Source organism: Myzus persicae, unplaced genomic scaffold, assembly GCF_001856785.1.
Source record: "Myzus persicae strain clone G006 unplaced genomic scaffold, MPER_G0061.0, whole genome shotgun sequence".
Lineage (NCBI taxonomy): Eukaryota > Metazoa > Arthropoda > Insecta > Hemiptera > Aphididae > Myzus > Myzus persicae.
In genome coordinates, this window is record NW_019100470.1 from 335,891 (window position 1) to 360,102 (window position 24,212).

Sequence of the window (24,212 nt, forward strand, 5' to 3'; positions counted from 1 at the left end):
CCTTGCTGGTTATAATCATCCTGTATATCCTGTTCATCGCGCGACAGATTTGTAACGGTTTGCTGCATATCCCCTGTACGCGTATGTATATGAAATCGTCGAAAATACACATGTGGTACATATATGTAAATGTATATGTAGAGGAAAAGCGTTTGCTTGTTTGCACATTAAATTATATGCTCGGAATTTTTTTTTATTTTCTTTTTATTCGTTTGTACAAAAAAAAAATATTGTTATTTCCGTTAACCGTATACAAATATATTGCGATAAATATATCAAGCTCCCCCCCCCCGCCCCTCCTCTCGTACTTAGCTTAAATTATGATGTACAGTTAGGTACCTACATTTTACGGTTTGGCCGTGAAATTGAACACAAAAATGTTGTAAAATTCAATCGGGTGTCGGTGCGCGGTTATTGCTGGCGTTTTGGTTATTTTATTCGTTAAATATTACGCGCTATACGTTCTACGCCGTACGGTTTTTGTACACTTAAACAATAACATATTAGGAAATACCCGTGCAAAGTAATTATTATTTATATAATCTACTTGCGCTGTTAATTTTTTATATTTGTAATATAATTTGAAATAATGCATCATTATACGCGAATTGTTTTTATTCGCGCACACTCGTTTTGCTGTCGCTTACAGTCGTACGGGACACGTATTATTATTCAGAATTATTTATAACCATTGATATTATAATAGCCGTAAACCGGATTTATCGGTCTTTCGTCATTTATTCAATATTCGGAATAATAATGATATTATATACAACTACTGCATGATGCGAGCCGTCTCCGTTGAAACGTGATCATTTTTTTAAATTTTTTTTTCCGTCACGTTTAACGTTTTATTCTTGTTTACGGTTGTTTTTTTTTTCTTTTTGATATTAGTTTATCAAACTATATTTTAATATCATCATTAAAGTCATCGTCAATCAAACGGTCATCTGCCGCGATGCAGAAATAAATTGGGTTACGTAGAATTATTACTTGGTTTTCGGGACGCTCTGTCGTCGCAGAGATGAATTAATACGGTTTTTTAACGGATATTTTATCGGGTATTCGTATTCTTCGAGAGATCGATTTTATATAATATCTGACGGCAGCTAAAATCGTCTGTGTCCTCGTACGATTTATTCCTCGCCGTTGTCGCTATATAATGAGCATAAATTGTGGCGAGTGCCTGTGTGTAATATCACACCTGCAGTAATATAACTATTCTTGCGTGCCCACAGCTAATATATATTTCGTACGAATTTCATTCACTTTACACAATCGACCGTATTTTTGCACACCTTTTTTTTTTTTTTTTGGTTTATTTTAAATGTAACAATTTATGGCCTGCGTCGGCGTGCAAGCGAGTCGTGCCGTTTTGCAATAATGCACTACACGAACAGGAGCGGATTTAGGCACAGGACCCGCATATTATTATATGGGCACATTTTAGGGGATGGTAAATTTTAGTCTAATCACATTCACTCGGCGGCTGCCAATCACCCATCGGCTTATTTTTTCAAACGGCATTTTTGGTTTGCGTTCTCGACACAAGAGTTGACGAAAAAATATGTGCAAAGGATATTATAATGTCGTTTATATCAAACCATGTTTTTCCATCGACGATATTGGAACGCAGACATTCACGCGTATTTTTCGAGGCATTGTGTATATAGGTACACGTACACTTAATTAGTTATGGAGTGAAAAAAGGCCCGACTAATGATGTCGGGAAGCGGCGGAAAACGCCTGAAAATATAGACGCTGCACACTGCAAGGAGGCGTGCAAAGTCTTGTCGTACACATAGTATTCGCTTATTGCAGTCATTTCCGCAGCCTAAAATAAAACAGAAATTATCTCTATTTTTTCTTCGCCGTTTTTTTTTTCACACCTCATTCGCCGTATAACTCAAATATAGGTACCGAAACGTTTGTCTTATATATAACATATATACCGCTGTGTATATGTGTGTATAGCCGAATCGCGGACGTGACCCTGTCTCGAGACGCGCGTATAATATATTATGATGTGTGTTTTTTGTTTTTTTTTTTTTTTGTCGTTTAAACATTTATACAGCAACCATATCGTACCAGTTATTACTATATTATTACTGTGCGTGTGTGCATTGTGCGTATTATATTATTATGTCGTCTCCGTCGCGTCGTCTCCGAACAGACCTCGGCCATCGCTCGCGAGGAGGAAGCTCATATATATATATATATATAGGTATACTGCAGCGCCGTTTTCGCAGTGAATTCGAAATATTATATATTATTATGTAATCGCATTTAGCCCTCGTCACGCCGCCGCCGCACTCTCGCGTCACACATATATATATATATATATATATATATATATATATATACATATATACACCTGCTGTCACGTTTAAGTATGATAAATGTCCCGGAACACTTTTGCGAAATTGTTGTTGCTGCTGCTGCTGCACACACAGGCGTCCAAAACTGCTGTTACGCTTCTCTCGTTTTCCGTTTATCGTCGCCCGCACCGCGATATCACGCGTATATGTATATATGATAAACGTGTATATATATATATATAGGTGAATGTGCGTATATATACATGTATATAATATATTAATCCGTGCCCCTCCGACCTACCTCCACAGCAGCCTCCACCGGCGACACAATGCAGAGCGCCGCGATGTCGTCGCGTGTTTTTTTTTCTCCTCCGAGTTACAAATTATATTATGCCGGCGAACGCGAGGCACCGCCGCCGCCGCCGCCGCCGCCGTCTGTAAAACGATATAATACAATATAATATTATATCGTAGTAAAAAAACGTTATGTCGATCGAGAAAATCGTAATCAATTACGCGGGTAGGTGTGTATACTGCACGTGTATGTATATACGTTTCGAGTACATTATAATGCATATACTGGGTGATACTAGCCGACCACGTTCACCCCCCCCCTTTCTCTTCAATTCTCGACACGATGCGGGGTCGAGATCGAATCATATATAATTTTTGGATCGCACTCTCATGTTTAAATATAGTGCCAAGTGCAGATACAAACTTTTGTTGTTGTTTTTTTCAAATCACCTTGTCCTTTTCGTACTGTAAATTATTTGGCAGATAATCATTGCGACACGATCGTAAAAATTAACCGCTGAATAATTCGCGATAAAAAGGGGGTCGGTTCTAGTTTGAAAAACAGAAGCTCGTACCGCCGCAGGACACGCGGCTACTCTATAGCGATGCGAAAAATTCAAGAATTTGAAAATAAACTCATCATTAAAGGGGAAAAAATGGGGGCGAGCATGTTCGGTGAATCGCCCTGTATACACTGCGGCTTATAATGGTAAATATCACACTTGTAATATGTGTAGAATAGAAAAATGATGTATTCCCACGTACAAGTGCACTGCACTGAGCGTGACGTATTGGCCAGCAAAAACGGTATATGGGCGATTGTGAATCGATATCGAGTGTACCATGACCACTTGGCATACGCTATCGATACCAGGCATAACGGTCGGATTTCTTTAGAAATTCGGAAAATGTTGCAATCGCACGGGGCCAGAGCAATCACCCCTCCCCTCCGCCGTGAGACCAATGGCGGAGCTTTCGAAACTTTCTTATTGTATGGACTTCGAACAATAATGTTCGGTATAAAATACGCACATACTATTACACTATAAAATATATTGTGCGTACAAATATTATATCATACAAATACGTTTTACCCGCAGCTGATATTGTACTGCATTGTATTTTTTTAAAACGACAAAAGTCGACTGTATGGTACTATTAATTTGATACGATTTATTACAACCTATTCCGCGGCCTATATACACAAATTACAAGACATTATAAAGTCATCGATCATCGTCGTTCAATAGACCATACATCCATATTATACTGTAAGGGGTCAAATTCAATACGATTTTTTTTTTCCGAGAACGGCGGTGGGGTTAAGTCCGCTATTGCGCACATTTATTAAAATATTAACATAATATAATAGCTAGTTTTACGCATTATATATATATATATATATGTATATAGCGTCACATAAAACGCAGCGTTTACGAATCGTGTAGATATAATACACGTATATAGTGTACCTACTTCAATATTCGTACAGAAATAAAGGTATATTTAAATATTTAATATTATATAATATCGTAATAAATAATAATGAATAGGTATTGCGGGGATCGGAGGCGTATGTATTTTGGACTTTTCAATGATGGATGAGAGGTTTATTGAATTAACAGTAAAACAGCGGACGGGTGAAAATGTAAATGCAATAATTTTGATAAACACCACCGAGTGATCCATTCATCGTAAGACACTTATATTTCACAAACTATTTAAATTTTTGAGAATACATATTTTCTTACACGATGTTAAGTCGTTATAAATCAATAATTTTAATGCCAACGCGCACATTTTTAATTCCATCTTCAAAGCAGAATATTTTTTGGAGTAGACGTGTTCTATAGATGCGAAAAAATCGAATTTTCGGTGATCAGTTTATGAGTGGACCGTGGTGCTACAGGGACACATCTCAAAATGTCGGTCCACTACTCCGCTCGTCTGAACTTTAAACACTATAGCGACTATAATAAACCACTTGTCCGAAATCGGATTTTTAAAGATCGAAATACTCTGAATAGTATTCTGCTTCGGAACATGAAATCGCGGTCAACGAGAGAAGAAAACTTTAAAAAAAAAATGATACAATAATATGAGGTATAATTTTTTCCCCGAAAACCGTGTTGTTTTGTAACGATCACTTGAAATTACGTAAAAGAAATGTTTTCGAAAAACGTTAATCGTTTATACTCGAATATAATATGCTACCTTGATCGGATCACGACTTATATTATATACCTATAATATATATATATATATATATATATATACCTCGTATTATTATTATTATGCAGTGGGTCTAGATCTAGAACACTTGAAATCGATAACACATATATGATAATATTATGCTAATACCGCGTGTTTGGGTCGTGATGTGTGTTGACATGCAACGATTATCGCGAAATTAATTAAATGTGTTTATACCATTGCCCTCGTATAAAATACGTTATCGAACGTTATACATATTATATTGTTATCTATTAAATCATCGCTTACCTATATGTGTGTGTGTGTGTAACTCAAATTATAATATAAATGCCACGAGCAGATATGCTTAGGATTTCCAGACTTTCGAGTCACACCGTATTACCTATAAGTGTGTGCACAAACGTCGGCTCTAAAATAATAATAATAATAATAATAATAATAATAATAATAATAATAATAACAATATTATGTACGGTGAAAGGGGGTAGGTTCTCGTGATCCACCGGCGATAACTCTACATGCTCGTCATATATGTATATACTGGCTCTCAGATCGCGATATTTCAGCCATATTTACCCTATCCCGCACTGCACCTCCCCCCCCTCCCCCCCACAAGTACTCGTCAGGCCGATTTATGTTTTGATATTCGATTACGGTACAATATATTGTCTATTCATGTACCCGGCTTTCTTCTTATTTTTTTTTTTTTTTTTTTACGAGATTTTACGATATTTCGACTAAGGTTATGAACGCGTATATTATTATTGTAACGCACGAGCCGTATATAGTGTTGTTGTTCAATTAGGTTTTATGTAGGTACGTCGTCGTTATGCGCCGCGTACACACAAAACTATAAAACGAAAAACAATAATTTATTTTATTATTGTACCCGTACCTACTGCTCATTATTTGTCGTTTTACAGTCCAAACCGAACCTGTTACTATTATTATTCGTTATATTTGATGATAACACGAGACATATTATTATTAATGTATTATTACAACTCCGACGTTATCGGCGTTTAATATTTTCATTACGAGTACTTTTCCTCTCGTCAAACCGTTAATTCGATCAAATCGGATTGGTACGTCAATATACTACCTATGTGATTGTTCGTTCGTAAACATTACATACCTAATCAATTCACATAATTTTAATATATGGTAGCCATACTGCACACGCATATTCGAGAGTATTGTTGTTGATGTTATTGTCACTCGAAAAGTTGACAATAAAAACAAAATCTAATGTATAATCGAGATGGCTAACACTGCAGACGACCGTCGAGGGCAGTGACCACCGAGTAAATCGTAACGATAAATTGATGTCCTACATCCGTAATAATGTGAAAAATATATTTATCTTTAATTATCGTTCTCGATACAATAGGTTTTAATGTTGTAAACTTCGCATTTGATAAGAAAACCGGAAATAAACGCAATAAATATGAAAATAAAAAGCATCAACTCTTTTTTACAATATACGCCATGATATATGTGTCTATGAGTATAGTATCGTAATTTTCGAGAAAAAAAAAAGTTATAAATTACGTCAGTTCACCAAGTTATTTTTGTTAGGCTGGATGAGTCCATTTTTCAAATTCGCGGTACCTCCGACCAACCTTGCCTGCGCCATTCCACTCAAAACTCGCCCCTGCCCGATGGCGTTGTACTGACTTATCGAATCGTTTGCAACTCATAAGTAATTTTCAACCCGACGCAATCATATAATGACTCGATGACGTTAATATTTTTCGTTTAAGAATATCGTTTGATTTGGAGTAGGTAGTTATTTAGATGGGTAGTCTTATATCTCGAGTTTGTAGGATATTCTCATTTTTAATACCGTTCGGTCTATTTGTTCGTGTCAAAAAAATATTGCTGGAATATCGAATCACTATATAGATTATTATCAATAAGTTCGTCGAAACTTTATATCCATCAAACATTCGACAAACCGATGTATATTAGCCATTGGTCGCGATCAAAATTAACCGTTCCGGTCGGAACATAAAAAAAAAAAGAAATAAATTATACGAGTTTGCAGACACGAATAATGCGAACAATTAATGAGTAATTGAACGACAATAGGCATGAAATCGTCGTCAGTGTGTACTCTGCATGTTATGTAAATTAACTTGAAACTATATTGTAGGCGACGTAATATGTGTTTTATGTCGTATAGGCATGGCGAATCGAATACGTCCGGAAATATTGTGTTTCGGTTAAGACAAATTTAAAAAATAAAACTTCCCGTTTAGGCCGGCATACAATCAAGTCCGATAAAAAATACAAAACCGGTGCGACAAAAAATTAATAATTTGAAAGGTCGTTTGTAAAAATTGGGTGTTGTACGAATAATACGTCAGACCGCGGACCCGAAAAAAACTGAAAACGCAAAAAAGTTTACAGGGGAAATTCGCGTCTTGCGTCGAGACGACCCCCCCCCCCCCAACAGTATGGACGGCTGTTTTAGAGCGACGAAAGCAGCGCGCCGCTATATCATTATGGGTGCTAGTTGCGCATCGACCGCGCATGCGCCATCGCTTATTCGAACAACAAATTAATGGAATCTAATAGGTACCCTCGGTATACGAGTCCTCCGCCGATGCGACGCATACGCGACTATTATTAATTATTAATTATTACGTTCACATGTCATTATCTGCATTATTATTATTGTTTTTTATATGCTGCACATATCAGAGCTACGAGTTTTATTCTCGGCGACGGCACAGGGTGAAAACGCGCCGAGTGTGCTCTAATACGATAACATATGATGTTATGGGTACGGGCCGTGATTCGGGCTGCTATAATGCAATACGTCCCGTTTTGCTGCTGTTCATAAACTCCGACAAAATCGAGCACTATTGTCTTATATTATATTATAAATATAAATATAATTACACGGGACTGGCAACAAACCCGCCGCCGGCGTCGATACATATTTTCTCGTTCGCTCTTCTTACACATAATACAATTACGAAGACGTGGCGGCGGGCTTTCTTGTACGGTTATTTCGCTACGTTATTATATTAAACACGGGTAGGTACCTATACTCTGTTCGGCGCCAACGCACTGCAGCCCTGATAAACTACGACGGGTCGTGTGTAGTGCGGGGTATATATATATATATATATATATATATATATGTATAAGCAATAACTTTCGTGAGACGATTTGCCGATAATTTAATAAAGTTAGAGTCTTCCGAATTGCAAGTGACAACAATTGAGGGCCAAACGTATATTGTATTATATTAATGCAGTATCGTCGCACGTGCAGACACTCATCGTCGCCGCAATGCTTTTGTCGCACAACAGGGGGGGGGGGGGCGTAACAAGTTTGGACACGTCGTCGAAAATTTACCTGAAAATTATTGAAAACGTCATTAAATCAAAGGGCGTACGATGGAAGACTGCACGTTTGGGCGCAAAACAAAATAAAAATGTATAAACAACTCTAACTGCACTGGAAGAAAAATAACGGATAAATTAACAAAATATACTACCGAAGGACAACACCTGTCCGAAAATAGAGTGAAAATATATTTAATTGCAAAAAATTCATTGAATTATAGTATATTATACATAAAAAAATAGGACAACTTTCTATGATTAAACAATAAACAAATTTTTTTTTTAAACAAAATTCTGTGTTACGCTATCTATTACTAACCTGAAAAATAAGCCTAAGTGATATCATAAAACAGACAGAAGATACAGAGGGAAAAGCCAAGAGGTCTCCCGTTGGAGGTACTTCAACTTGAATATAAATTTAAGATTTTATCTTATACATAATGGTAATAGTACAATAAAACATAAATAGTTATAGTTACAACATTGTAAGTGATAAGTATCATAGCTTAATATTGATATATAATTATATTTATTATTATTATTAGATAAGCAGGTCATCATTGCCTTTTGTGAGGATTTTCTGGAATAGTTGCAGATGATAATTGGGCAATTGGGGGGGGGGGGGGGGTTAGCTTGTTATTGAATCGCTTATAGTGGCTAACTCAATACACAGATTAATCGTATAAAATTAAAAACGAAATATCACCTATTATCTCAGCTCTCTCACAGCCCACAGGTATAAATAATAGTATATTATATCCCTATACTGAAATGAATACTAATAAAAGTAGACACCTAACATATTTTTGGACTACTATTGAACCTATTCCGTATCGTTTTCTGACTAATGATAACACAAAATATTATATGATCCGAAATATGCTAATTAAATTATTTGGTCGTGTAAGGTAATCTAATATGGCTCCAAACACGGTAATATATGTAAGGAAATATTATACCCAAACGTTGTATGAATCGGCTCCCCAAAATGTTGTGATTTATGAAAATGAGCTCAAACGTTTTCCTCCCGAATTCGGAAGACCTGCTTATTATAATAATCTTATGGCCAATGAAATGTCAAATCATAAGCCCGTTATGTAATAATAGGTAATTCGGTCAAAGCTCTCACTAGCATTTTACGGTTTATTATTTTTTTCATGTCTATTGTTTTATGTATGGACGAGTTGAAATGTGTGTTTATTTATATAGTCGATAATGCTGATTCTTTTTTAAAAGATAAAGATATGATATGATTTTTTATGCAGTTGTGTGTATTAATATAGTGTACACTCGATTTACATTATTGCGAGATTTTTTTACTGTACAGACTTTGTAGCGGTACTTTTGTTAAATAAATAGACGCAAAAGTAAAGTAAACGAATTACTGAGATTTAAGAGCGCTCTTCAACTTTTAAAATTCATAATGGAGAGAAAAAATATATGATAATAATATTATGCAAATCTAATGCATTTTCCAATGTGCGTTGTGCATTGTATTATACGATGTACACAATATGTTTGTGTGGTCCGTTCCTATGTCGCAGCAATACATTTTCGTTATCATATTAGCTAGGTATAGGTAAGCTCCGATTTCTTTGTTTCTTGTTTTTTCACCCCCATTAATAATTGGACGGTTCGCTGGTGCTTAAAACTGGAAAATTGATTCTTCTAATGAACGAGATCGGTTGAGTTTAACGACTTAAACACTAAGATAATTGTTGCGTAGGTTGAAAACAACACCTATATAGAAAAAAAACAGAATTTAAAAAAAAATAAGCTACTCGACCTCGTGTATATAATAGCACAATTATATCAGATTACACGGTTACGGACTATACGCACAGTGGTAATACGAGTTAATTACTATTCTCTTAGTTTTTTTTATGTTTCTTCTTGGCGGCTTAAAAAATTCACTTTCGGCTAGCTGTGTCGCGACTCGCGAGTGTGTAGAAAAGAATAATAATAATTGTTATCGCTTGTACACCAACATATAATATAATATAGGTACTCGATATTATTGGTAGGTACGCATGTTTTACCGACTTATTATTATACGACCATCGCATACGACCGTTTGTCAGAGTACATTTTGTGTGATTGTACAATTACCTTACTAACCAATGCACCCGCATTCAAAATTTGAACGAGTAGTTAGTTAGTTATTAAAATGTTTGTGCGAAGGGTAATAGTCCTTACAACTGGAATTACATCAATGTAAAATATACGTAAAAGTGTACAATTGGATCTATAGAATTCATTATACGTGGGCCATTTTTCCAAACTATTAATATCGATAGATAAATATTAATGACTACAATTTTCAAATCACCTACTATGGCTCTCGGGTATTATAAACTCATATAATTACTATGGACCTTTTACTATAGACCTAAAACCAATCGTACTAATTTCGATTTTGACACTTCAAACATTTCGGAAAATTGTGTATACTGCTCAATTTATAGTTGAATAGGGGTGTTCTCATTTGAAAAAAAAAAACCAGAAGTTTGTATCCCCGCGGGACACTCTTCGAGCGGTGCAAAAAATCTCGAAAATTCGAAAACACGGTCTTAAAGACGTATATTTAAAGATTAAAAAAAATCAGATTTCGAATAACTGCACTGTTGACGAAAAAAAGGGGGTGAACACGATCGGTGCGATCGCCCTGTATATAATGCACTCGAATATCGCTCATGATGACGATTGGAAAGTGTTCGACGGATAACACGAAACCCGCTGGTTTATAGTTTCACTACGGGAGTTTTATGACATTTTGGACACGGTCTGTTTCCTGTAGCGAGACATATATATATATATATACATGTAAGTATGTACACTCGTCGTACAGTGTATATAGTATATCGGTGTATACTGCTAAATCGGGGCAATGCCGCGAAAGCTGAAGCTGAGATGTGTCTTCGCTCGCGGTTTATTTTTTATTGTTGTTCGAGGCGGGTTCATTCGGTATATAGTTACGTGGATTCTATGCGATTACCGAGACGAAAAAAACGTGTACTGGTGTTTTATCGCCCCCCCCCCCCCCCGAAAGTAATATTTTTGGGCTGGTACGAATCGTGAAATTAGAGGCGAGTTGTCGCACCATAACTTCGAGTTGTACCTGCAGTGTTGTATGGTTATAAGTGCGACTCGGTGGACTCGCTGACTCCGGAAGGTTAGGGGAAAACTGCTAAAAATTTGTCGTCGAGTCCTGTTTGGCTGCAGAGTTCACGTGCCTGTCGAAGCTCAGCGAAAAGGATCGAATTTATAACATATTGTACATGCGGAATATTTCAGAATTTTGGCATCCGACATTCGATTTTTTTCAAATATTTTATCATCGTCTCTTTTGTAATTTTCAACAACTAATTAAAAATATAGAATAATTTGAAGGATGTTAAATATTACTGGCGGCACATTACGGCGGCAGGGCGATAACGATCCGGTACCGAAACAATGTCGATTAGTGTTGAAGTCCGGTGGCCAATTATTGTTAGAAAAACATAGCGCCCCTTTGTATGGCTTTGTACGACCACTGATGCCCGTTGGTGCAGTCGAGAGAGAGAAGGTATAGTCGAACAACAGACTTCGGAGATTTTTGTTTTTTTTCTTATCCACAATATTTTTAAAAAGAGATAGCATGCACTCGAGGTCTAATTATCATATAGTACACATAGTCTCTTTCTGCAACAACATTGGCTGCGGGCAACCTGGCAGCAGCCATCACGGGGGTGCGCGCGCAGCCCATATTTCATTAGTCTATTTCAACGTTATTGAGCGATGGGCACTCGAAACATCGGGTTTAATGTCATTGCGTACTGGTACGCTTGGAGGAAAAATCGTAAACTCAAAAACGGCGGCCGAGGGCTACGCCGCGCCGCGTAAAACAAAAATCGGAAAACGTCCGTTTCCATAAAAATTGGCGATAAATTCTCGAAGTAGCGGCTTTAAATTATTCCATCGCTCGTGCAGCGGTTTTGGTTCCCCCGACGAATGTTTTCGCACACGACCACCTGTGCCCACGTACACCGCCCCCCTATACGTACGGGACCACCCCTTCTCGGCTGCGGGAAAATCCTTCCATTATCGAATTGCACAACGATAGACCCCATGTGTATACATATATATATATATATAATATTATACATGTGTGTGTACGTGCATAATATACGACGTGTACCTATACATAATATATCGCATTTACTCGTGTGTGTTGTGTACATATTTATAAGCTCGGCGCGAAATAATAACACCGCCGACGTTGTCATGTCGAACTCGTCGATTTCCACGATATATGTGCAGTGTAGAATGTCGCAGTGGAGGTTTGTTTTCCGAAACGACGACGACTGCAAGCTGCAGCAACATAATTACATCACACACTATCGGAGTCGTCGGATTCAGCGGAAAAATGCGTGATGACATCGTAGTATAATATAATAATATAGAGTAATTAATGCTATCTTTCTCGGCGAGAAAGCGGCGGCGGCGGCGGCGGCGGCGTCAACAACTCGGGTACCTCTGGTAATAATTTTATTCAAATAATAATAATATAGTCATCGTCGTCGTCGTCGACCGCGTGTGCGCGTACGACCAGAACAATGTGCGTTTCGAGTTTATACAGCAATAATGATATTATGTAGATTATATTATTATATTATTACTATTATTATTATGCGTGCACGAATTACATAAACGACGGCCTTATAAAATAACGCGTCAACTGTAGGTACAATAATAATATGCGTTGATAATATTATTACTTATAATTATTAGGTGCTTAATATATGCGGAAAAATGTAAAAGTCTTTTTTTTTTTTTGGCTGTTATCAAACTCGAAACGTAACGAGTGCGGTCGTTTTCTGCAAAAAAAAAAAAAACATTTCAAAACCGTTTACGAGCATAGGCTCATTATAATAATGCGCGCAGGTACCTGCCTAGTGCCTACCTATAATAATAATAATAATACTATACGAACATGATGTGTGTGAAGTTGCGCCAATTCTCATTACAAAATTCATCATAATATATTATAGACGTGTAAAAGTGTGTACATCGCATACAGGTTGTTGGTCAGTTGTGGCCCAATCACACTCGATCAAGTAACAATAATATGCATAACATACAGATTTCAGACTATATCGCCCGAAAGCAGTACACACGTTGTATTGTATAAGCATTATATTTATATGTATAGTTGGCGATCGGTTTAACGAAAGACGCACGTTGTTGAAATAAAAATTTAAAAAACTATTGACGTTTTTGAATACGATATTTTGAAGTCCCGAAAAACAATATTTCACAAAAAAATATACTATTTTCATTATTTTTTATCGTAATGATTTTTAAACTGAAAACACACTTTATTCTTTATTTCAAAGCGGAACATTTTTTCGAGTACTACAATGAAATTAACTTAGATTCGAGATGAGCGAACTGTACGGTGGTACAGGTTTGGGCGTGCGCGGAAGTCAGGAATATGAAATTAAAATTATTTAAAACCTATAACCTTAGCCGCAGTGTTGTCGTTGGAAAGAGGAAAATCCTTAAGAAATAATAATATGTACGGTTTTTTTTCCAAACACGTTATCAGGCTTTGTAACCACTCAAAACTATGTCAGAGAAATATTTTCAAAAACATTGTCGTTTTCAGCTTGTCGTGCAGTCGAACGGATCATTCCGTTTGCATACATATATGTGTCGATAAAATGTTTAGCGCACTGAAAACAGCTGTAAAGCAACTTTTCACTGTTACGTGGTAATGTAGGTTGGTGGGTGGTGCCTGCGTTTTACACAGATTGTAATTAAAAAAGAAAACTGTTAGTGTTGGACTACGATTTATTTTTCCTGCTCGGAATGATTCGCACGCGGTTGCTCAACTCGATTGCGAGCGTATGTAACCCGTATTCCGTGTTACATTTTTATACCCGGGTTTAGGTATATCGCCAATATACATGTATACCAACCTATATTTTGATCAGATCTTCGACGCCTCGTGTTCTGATACCCAGTGCACACTCGTAAGTCGTAACTATATCATAGTAGTGGGTGCAGTACATCGAGATTTTCGAAGACGAAATCGGAGTGTATCGATTCGAAATCGACGGTTCCATAATAATTATAGTCGCACTCGTACACGAGTCGATGCGTATCGGTGCGCCATCGTATTTTTCTTCTTGAAGATCTTTCGTGTACAATGTGTACATGTATTTTTTATGTTTTTGTCGGTGTTTCGCGATCTAGACTGCGGTCTGCGAGAACGGCGAAGAGACCATTTTTTTTTTTTTTATAATTTCTATAGCCAGCGAACGAAACGGGAAAAAATCGCACTACGTTTATTACGTTGTTTCCTGTATGTTATACGCCTATCGTCGTATAAAGTATATATCGCTGTCCGACAGCATTATTTTATTTATTGGTATTAGATATATATAATATGATAACCTTTATTTTATTACGTGTGTTGTACGGTTTTTGCTTAATGAGTCTCCGAGCGGTCATAAACTCTGTAGCTGCTACCTACTTAATTTATTAAATTTTTTTATTGTACAAAGCACTAGGTAGTATATAATAGTGTGTGTGTGTGTGTGTGTGTGTGTGTGTGTGTGTGTGCTTACTCACCTCTCCTCGAGTTGTAGTTTAATGTGTTTTTAATGTTCCGTTTTTACCGATTTATCGAGACCAATAATGTAATATTGTGTAGGATGCAGGAAATAATAATTAAAACCTGCAGATTTAGGCCAATTTATTTTACGTATTTTGTATTTACGTTTAATATGGTATAGTGCCCGACTGTACGGTATATTGTCGTAACCAATTACCAAACATATTATACCCATATATATATATATATATAGGTACTGCGCCTTTATTGTGTGTATAGTGAATTTTCGTGTCCAATGATTGCATTAATTGCCGGTCTTTCATCTGCAGCCGTTTACGATAATATAATTTACGCATTAAGAGAGTTTCGAAAAATAATATCTCTACAGATAACAAAGGTCGAAAGGCTCGAAAAACAAACGAAAATATAATAGCCGAGGAGCCGCGAACCATATGAGATTACGTGATTTCCTAGAGGCGTCCGTCATGGAATCGTTTGATTATCCAGGTATATCTGCTATACTGCCCGATATAATTTCAGTATTTTCTAGTTTTCTGCTATAATAACGCTCTTCCACACCAAAACTTCTAAAAATGTAATTCCGTGAAAACACATCGGGCAGGGGTCGACATCAACCCACCCATGTATATGAGTTTCAACCGTAGCATAGCGATTTCTTTGATTATAAAATATTATAATAACATATTAGTGGCCGCGGTACGTGCGATTGGATTATTCTTCTGCAGCAACAAGCAACACACTTATTAGGTTTACGTTTTGTCCGGTCAAAGCATATGATAATATTCCCTATGTGTACTTAATTTGTGTGTTTTGTAAACGTGTGCAAGTAGGTACACTTTTAGTGGCTACTCGACAGTCGCTTGCAGGCTTGCGTCGATTGTTATGTGTTTAGTAGTTGTTAAGTTTATGTTATAATTTCATGTATATTTAATGCACGTACTTATAGTTTTTTTATTTTATTGTTTTGTAGTTAGTCATTTTGCATTTTGCATTTTTCTTTTCTATTACAGTTCTCGAAGAAATTCAGATTTTGGTGCTTCGAGCGACGAACGCATTCCATACAAAAGGTACTTCATAATATATAATATTTCCTCGAGATGTACTGTTGTAAATTGTTCTTATTGTTACGCCAACAGCACATGATTTTTATGCTTTCGTGTGATTATAATATTCGTAATCAAATATGGTATTTTTCGATTTTCAGGGGAAAGAGTCGCAGCGTTGACCATGGTCTCTCGTCGCCATTCGACTTGGATTCCCTGCGGAGTAAAGTCGAGGGCAGATTCGAGAGTGTCGACAAACTTAACAGAGGTGAGTTTTTGAAAACGTTTTTCCAACTCCCGTTTTGAGTACTGTGTATGGAATATAATATCCGTATATACCTGGTATATATATATGGTTAAATGTCAGACCCAACCAAAAAAACATTAATAATTTGCTACGTTGCATAAGCAATGGGGTTAGGTCAGCAGGGTTACATTTTGGGTTTCGCAGGCATAATGCATTTCTGCTGTTGCAGTGCATCGTGAAAAATGATACAAAACACTTACACCATACATATAATAATGTGCGTCGCTGACGGCGTTTATGGATTTTGAATTTTCGCCTCGTTTACCTAATTGCGCGTTGCCCGGGGTCAGCCAAACGCTAATTGACCCTCCCGTGTCCTAGACCTGTCGAACCCAAAAACCCTTTAGTTAATTAAATATCCTTGGTGATTTATGGTCTGCTGGTTTTTAGCTTTCGTACGCGCATGTACACCATAATATATGGCATAAGTATAGTGTAAAACGTTATCGGTTCTTCGGGCTTAGGTGTATAAAACACCCGGATACCGACGAAGTAAACATAATTGAAAAATTCGAGATCCGTGTACGAACGGAGCTGCGAATGAGCAATTTCGCAGTGAATAATCGTTAGTTCTCATTTCTATATTTTTCAATTTCCGAACACTAATATAATACATAATGTGTAGTATATATATATATTTACCTATCACTAACCAGTAACCATAAGGTTTTCGCGAAAACATTAAAAATAACAACGGTAGTGTACGATGCGGAGAAAATGTAGTGAAAAATGTACTTGGCGCGGAAAAACGTTTTGCTAAGGGTATACACATCGTTTTAATAGTTCGTAGCTTAACTTAATGATCAAAACATACCCCGAGCATTTATGATGTTGTTTCATTACAGAAAAGTTGTAAACAGTGACAATTTTGTTTTAATTATTATACTGCTCCGAAACTAGATACTTGTTTTCGTTGTATTAACATAATATGCGCCGCTGGTTGTAGTTGCCGTATATAGTAATATGATATTATGCATGATCAAATGAACTAATCTGAGAAGACGATTTTATTTTGTTTCGTTTAAATCGAACGACATAACAATAATATCATCTCAACACGAGAACGGCGTCATGTACGATAATGTTACTTGTGGAAATCTAAGGAAATAAAATAAAAAGCACAGGCACTCAGTTTTCACTTTTTGCACGTATAGGCAATACGTATTTAGGTGCCTGCATCATTTTACATATATTGTGTAGGTGTAAATAATAAATATTTCACACGTTTGAGATTTTTTTTTTATTTAATGTGACGTCTGTATTTTTAAACAGTATTTAAATATGAAACACAAAAAATAATAAAATGTAAAAACGATTAAAAAAAAAAAAAACCGTTAATTCATTAATTGCTCGTGTAGTCGTGTGTGATGCATCTAAATGGTCCTCGTAAATGTTTAATTCTATATTGACTATTTATTTTAATGTACATGTGATTCATGGTTTGTTTAATTTATTGATATTTGATTGGTTATTGCTCACCGCTATACACAGATAACAACAAACAATTATTGTCGATTGTGTAGGTAATTCGACCAAAGCTAGCTGTATTTTTTATAATTTTAATTTGTAAATGTTTAATTTTTCCAACTTTTTAACTGATCGTTTCTAGCAATCGATTGCTCATTTTTATAGAAAATATTTCTACTTCATTTCCTTATAAAAATCTGACAAATCATGACAACATTCGCGGTTACCGGTATACACATGTATTTCTTTAATTGTTTAATAAAAACAAGAACATACAAACATACTTTAAAAAAAAAACCACTTATCACATTTGCTCGGGTATCCTGTTATGTTACTGTATGGATGTCTATATAAACCCATCCTGCAGTTTCTTTTTTTTACATTAGCTTTTTTAGAACAAATAAGTTATACTCCGGACTTCAAACGCATAGGCAAGTATATATTATATTGCACTAACCGTTTGGAAATCAAAATCTAACAGTGGAAATATATAAACTGTTAGAAGTTTTGAATTTTCCGGAAAACAATTAAAAAAAAAAAATTGAACGGACTTAGAAATGACTAGTGTCTTACTGTTAAAATGAATCATCCTGTATAGTATAATTGAACACCACTTATCGAGTTTAAAGTGTGCTCCAAAATTGTATGTTATAGTCGTTCTATAAATAGTAAATTCGAACCAGCTGGTATTCTATAGTCGGACCATTTTTGGATCGTTTACCAATAGTTCGTTTTAATAAAACATATCAAAAAACTACAGTCTTTGACAAATATGCAAGTCAATCGAGTTCGATTTCGAAATTCCAAGAAAACATTTTTCGTTTACTATATTTATTTATATGATCACATTTCAGTTTGTTTGTAATATTGCAAAATTATTTCATGCCACTTCACATAACATTTATCATCGTGATTCATGAGTCATGACCAATATACGTATATGTTCATTATTCAATACGTTTTGAAATATTTACTAGTAATTTGTAAATTTATGTTTTTCATGATGAAGTACCTACATAATTATTATTTTTTTAATAATCCAGGAATTTATATAATATTTAATAAATCGAACTAATATCTGTAAATTTGTACTTCGAATGGGATGAGAGTTTATGAAATTAGTTTGGAATTTAAAATAATTAAATCCAACACTGTATTTTGCGCCCGGGGAAATGAAGTGATGAAACAACATCAATTTTTGTGTATTTTGTCCGTGCAGTTTGTTTATGTTTATATTAATTTAATGCAGCTCTAACATGAATAACGATATAAACTGACTGAACTATTCAAATTTTTATTTGCTTGTACATAATTATATTTATATGGATGTACAAGAGAGCTTTTAGTAAAATTATTTACTTGAACTTATACTCGGTTGTATGAACAGATTTAATTCTCCCAGCATTTTCTGTTTTGTCGATCTCACTGCGCAATATCGTAACTCGAATACTCGATTGAATATAACTATATATTTTAATGCTAAAGACGCCCAAAAATATATTTTAGAATTCGATAATTCGAATATTATATAAATATCACTATAAAAAAAATTGGTGTTTTACTTTCATGTTAATTTTTTTTACCATCGATATTTCTTAATTACAGTTTCACCTGTCATACAAGTGCACAATACTGTAAAATATAATTATTGTACTTCAAAAATATTTTTCATATAGTCCTATAATTAATAATAAAAGTACCTATAGGAATAATTAAATATGCGTTGTGTATATTTTATGCAACGGTCGGGTGATGTAGTAATAATGGAGTTTCTATTAGCCTACTATTCATAATTTACACTGCGTAAATATTAGATTTGACATATTGAATTAATCGTCATGTTTACGTATACCCACAAATTCTGCCCTCTGCAGCAGGTATGGAGAACATAATATGTGTTTACAATTTTAGGCACCTATAATGTTATGTGTACGAACTACCGTTTTTTTCATTTGAATTATATCTTGCTGTTTCATAGGTAATTTATTAGTTTTAGGCCAGTCTCATTCGAGTTTGTTTTTGATTAAAATGAAAATACTTATTTTAATTTTTTTAGGTCAGGTCGGGTTTGTTCCAAAATCGTATACAGGTATAGGTTAGGCATAGGGACACCGAATTAAAGGTTTGATTCGTGTTTAAAAAAAAAAAAAAAACAACTAATACATCCGTTTCGTACCTACGATTCGAAGCGTTCTGCGGCTTTTATATATATATATATTTTTTTATAAAGAAATTGTTTTTTATCTTCCATCGGTTGTTATACTGCGTAGTGCGTTTAGGTTTTTCTCTTGCTCGCTGTTTTTGCTTTCGTCGCCCGGACGGGGCCGTGCAAGTTCGTGCGCCGTCGACCCGGCGGCGGCGGCGGCGGCGGGTCTATCAGCTGTGGGCTAATTTCGGACAGGGTGGACCGATCGATCAGCTATCCCCTGCGTGTATGCTCAATGTTTATAAAATACTGGTCCGCTCCCCAGAACGATAATCGTTTTCCACACTTTCCGGTTCGATGTCCGTGCGCGTTAATTTTTCTTTTTAACTGTTATCGTCGAAAACGGTCTGACATTAAACGCAGCGCCGCCGGGACAGCGTATCGATCCCGCGACACTGACTGAAACGCGGCCGAGCTCGAGATGGTATACCAAAGGTACGTGCGTGTAGTCGTGTGATGTCTTGTGCCAGCGAAAGTGTCATACTTATATATTATACCGTCTCGGTTTTATATATATAAATATGTTATTATATAATTACAATTATTGAAAAAACCGTACGAGTAAAAATCACCAACACCGCCTCGTCGTCTGCAGCTGCTCTTTCTGTGCAGCACACTTCTATGTGTAGGTATATAATACGTATAGGCACTCGTATAGCGTATATTGCGATCAAGCTTTTCGATCGACGAGCAAAATATTCCGTCCGAATATCGTCTCGATGACGATTTCCTTCGTATTATATGGTAGAACGCACGGACTTGGAACAATATCGCGTATCGCAGGAGCAGCTGTTTGGTTTTGCGCAAAAATCGTCCATCTCTCTTTCTCCCTCTATATCGTTTCATCCTGCGTGTACAGATATCAAACGGTGCTTGTCGCACGTGATTATGAATATTATCACATAGGTAATATATATTAAATTATTGTAAATAGTTATCGGTCAGCGTCCTTTGCGAGCGTTTTCGTTGTTTGAATAAATATATATATATGTATATGTATTATGTATATACGTGCCGAGTTGTATAGGTACGCCAATATTGATTTTCAACGATAACCGAACGCCCGTGCTGTGTATAATATTATATTATACGGCTCAAGGTTATAAACAAAATGTTATACTTTGTGCATCACATAATAATATCTCTATATAATATTTTGTACCTACGGCAGTATAATATACACGCTCGCGTCGCGTCGCCGCAGCTCGTATTTTTATCATTTGTCGTTTCTCGAGTAAACGTATATAATATGATATCGCAATAATATACAGATAAAAATATTTTATCGTCGTCTCCGTCGCCTCCGCGTGTTATCGTCGTTATTATTATTACTGTCAAACGAGCCCGGGGATGATCGATATACCTCGTGCGTCTCGCGTACATCATCGTCACGATTTGCAGTCGGTGTATGATTAATTAGGTACGTATAGGCACTATAGGTATATATTGTACATAGATCGTTTCGCCTCGTCACCGTCGCCCTTTTTTGCGGCCCACGATTTGCACCACTCGCACTTACGAACGACGACGTCGACGGCATATTGTAATTCACGGGCTCCGAAATTTTCAAATTTCATCGAGTGCTCTCGTGCGGAGGAGTGCCTATATTATATCTACGACATCGTGTTTTGATATCCCGCTCATATCGTTTCGCTCATTTTCACCTCACCCCTCCCCCCCCCCCCCTCGGAACGGGTCGTGGGGCGCTCAGACGTAAATTATTGCGATAAAGTGTCTTATACATCGTTTCGCGCGCCACATGCACGCGGCCGGCAATAATTTCACTCTGGGACCCGGGACGAGCTCATCGCGACGACGACGGCGACCACGCGCAGCGCGACCCCCGGATCCCAAGCTCCGATGCGGCTGCAGCGGCAGTGTGCATACGGCTAGGCTGCACCGACGGCTAAGTCTAAACGGTTATGGGGTGTATCGAGATAAATACACTTACCCTCCCCCCTTTCGTGTTTAATACTGCATGTAGTCCAACAATAATCGACTTTATTTGCTGACATCAATAAAGGTACGATGGTATAATTTGACAGTATGTAGTGGAGCGTTTGATAAATCATACACTGTAGGGTAAAAAAATCCATACATATAGTATATACCCACCTATAATTTGAATATCTCGCAGACACGAGGAACGTGTCTCGCAGACTTGGAGAGTGTACTTCATACTTTTTTGTTTAACAGACGAGAGATAAAATATGGATTTATCACAGTGTGTTATGATGCTGCTATTATGATATTACATAGAGTAGGTAGGTTTCGTGCTTCCGCCATCGCCGTATACTATATATATAGGTACAAAATAGAGTCAAACATTTTTTTTTTAAATTAAAAACAAATATTTTTGTTATTGTTCATAACTTTGAATAATATAATTTATCAGACTTGATAGAATAAAATAAATCACTGCGTGTTGAAACTTTTTGTAACTTTGCCGTTTGATGGAATTTAAAAGTGTATTGTATATCACAGAATATATACACACGACGTTGATAATATGAAAGACATATTCTGCCACTGCAGCTGCAGACATGTCATTGTACATTATTTGCTGACACGCCCACGTTACGGAAAATGTCGAATATCTGAATAAAAAAAAAAGTAAAAGTAGGACTAAAATTAAAAATATTTATATTATTTTTACGTTTTTGGTTATTTAAATGTTTTGTTTTAAGTTTAACAATGAGAAAAACAACATTTTATAAACCCATACAACTATAAACCATTATAAACACGTGAAGTAGTTTAATGTTATAGAAATAAAATAAAAATTAATAAATCAATTTAGTATTTATAAAAAAATACAACAATCAAATATTTCGAAAAATAGGTATAGGTACCTACTCTTGTTAACAAGTCATGCATTGTTCATGCCCGTAACTTATAGACTACAAGGTTAAAATAAAATGGATAAAAATGAAATTTTCATTGGAATGTCAAAAAGATACAGGAATGCAGCATAAAAAAGGCACATACGTTTTTAATAACGTAATTTGTAATTATTTTTTTTACGTTACTCATCAATTACTTATATCTACATTAATTTTTTATTATTTATCTTAAACTATGTATTATATTGTTTAATGCTGTTAGGCCTTTTCGGTTTTTTTCATTATTTTTTTTTTAAAATGTTCCCGTTATAACGTAGTAAAAATGTTTTTAAGCCCCGAGTGCAGACGTTATCAGGTTTGGATGTATACGCGTGCAACGCGAGCCTATAAATTGACGGCCGACACGACGCGACGCTCGGCGTTCAATAGTCCACTGTATAATAATATAAAAATATACAAAATCGATAGTCAAATGAATTCATTATTTACAAGCTTTTTTTTATTACTTCAAAAGTTTGAACCCAACATCGTAATTCGAAAATCGCGAATAAAGTATAGTGATGGTTGTCTGAAAATCTGACCCAAAAAACATTTCAAAAAGACACGAAACGTTATATTTCCAAACGAAAAATTGAATATCGATTGAATACAGACACACACACACACACACACACACGTTCTGTATACTTGTCCGTGACAATAATTTGACTTGCGAAAACATTCATTTTTGTACAACTATGTACCTAATATAATATTGTGCCGCTCGGTAAAATGGCGTTTAATTTTCTACGTACATATTAGGTATTTAAAATATTCATATAAATAATTTGTCCTTGCCGAGTTGAATTTCTGTAAACGTACATAATATTAGACGAGTAATTGGCATTTTCTGCGAACGAAAAAAGACCTACTATTAGGCGTCATTAATTAATTTCACGGCAAATCAATTGTATTCTGTTGTAAAAATGTTCAATGCATCACTGTTGATTGTTTATTGTGTATTTGTGTATTTGTGTATTCATACATACGAGATACTTGTATATGTATTATTAGTATACACACTCGGGCGTTTACAAATTAATATTCGACGAGATTGACAAAGAACGTAATTCGTACATACATAAAAATATGAAATATAACTTAGGAGACCAATATATTATTTATTTCCGATTTGATGGAACAGTTTCGATGATAATGTTCGTGTGTTTTGTTTTGAAAAAAAAACAATCACGTCTTCCGATATTATAGGTTTATAATGTAGCTGTAGTAATATTTTATTGATTTTTCCTGTAAATTTTTTTTTTTAGTAATTAATATTCAAAAACGACCTCGTTGAATCCTTTGTAAAGTACTTTAATCTTATTAGTAAGAGAAGGAAGACTTTAAGTTTGAAACTTCTTTCTAATTAAAAATACATTTCTTGTCTGAAATACATTTTTGAAAATTGTTTTTTAAGATTCTCGCTACCGAAGGACAACGTTTTTTTTTTTTTTTAATTCTCCGAAACTCCAGACTTGAAACAGTTTGTACACCTACATTTTT

At 35.7% G+C, this 24,212-nt stretch overlaps 1 protein-coding gene across 10 annotated transcripts in view; it reads left to right on the forward strand.

The window, feature by feature from the left end:
• Positions 1-24,212, forward strand: part of LOC111043130 (oxidation resistance protein 1) — a 171,229-nt gene that overhangs the window by 109,207 nt on the left and 37,810 nt on the right. For 7 of the 10 annotated variants that reach the window (XM_022327984.1, XM_022328001.1, XM_022328009.1 and 4 more), the window contains 2 exons: positions 15,815-15,871; positions 16,009-16,115. In XM_022327984.1, coding sequence (XP_022183676.1) covers positions 15,815-15,871; positions 16,009-16,115 — 164 coding nt within the window. Of the gene's footprint in view, positions 1-15,814; positions 15,872-16,008; positions 16,116-20,073; positions 20,263-20,348; positions 20,453-24,212 lie in introns of those variants that run through there. The other 3 variants (XM_022328036.1, XM_022304204.1, XM_022304211.1) reach the window with 3 other exon arrangements.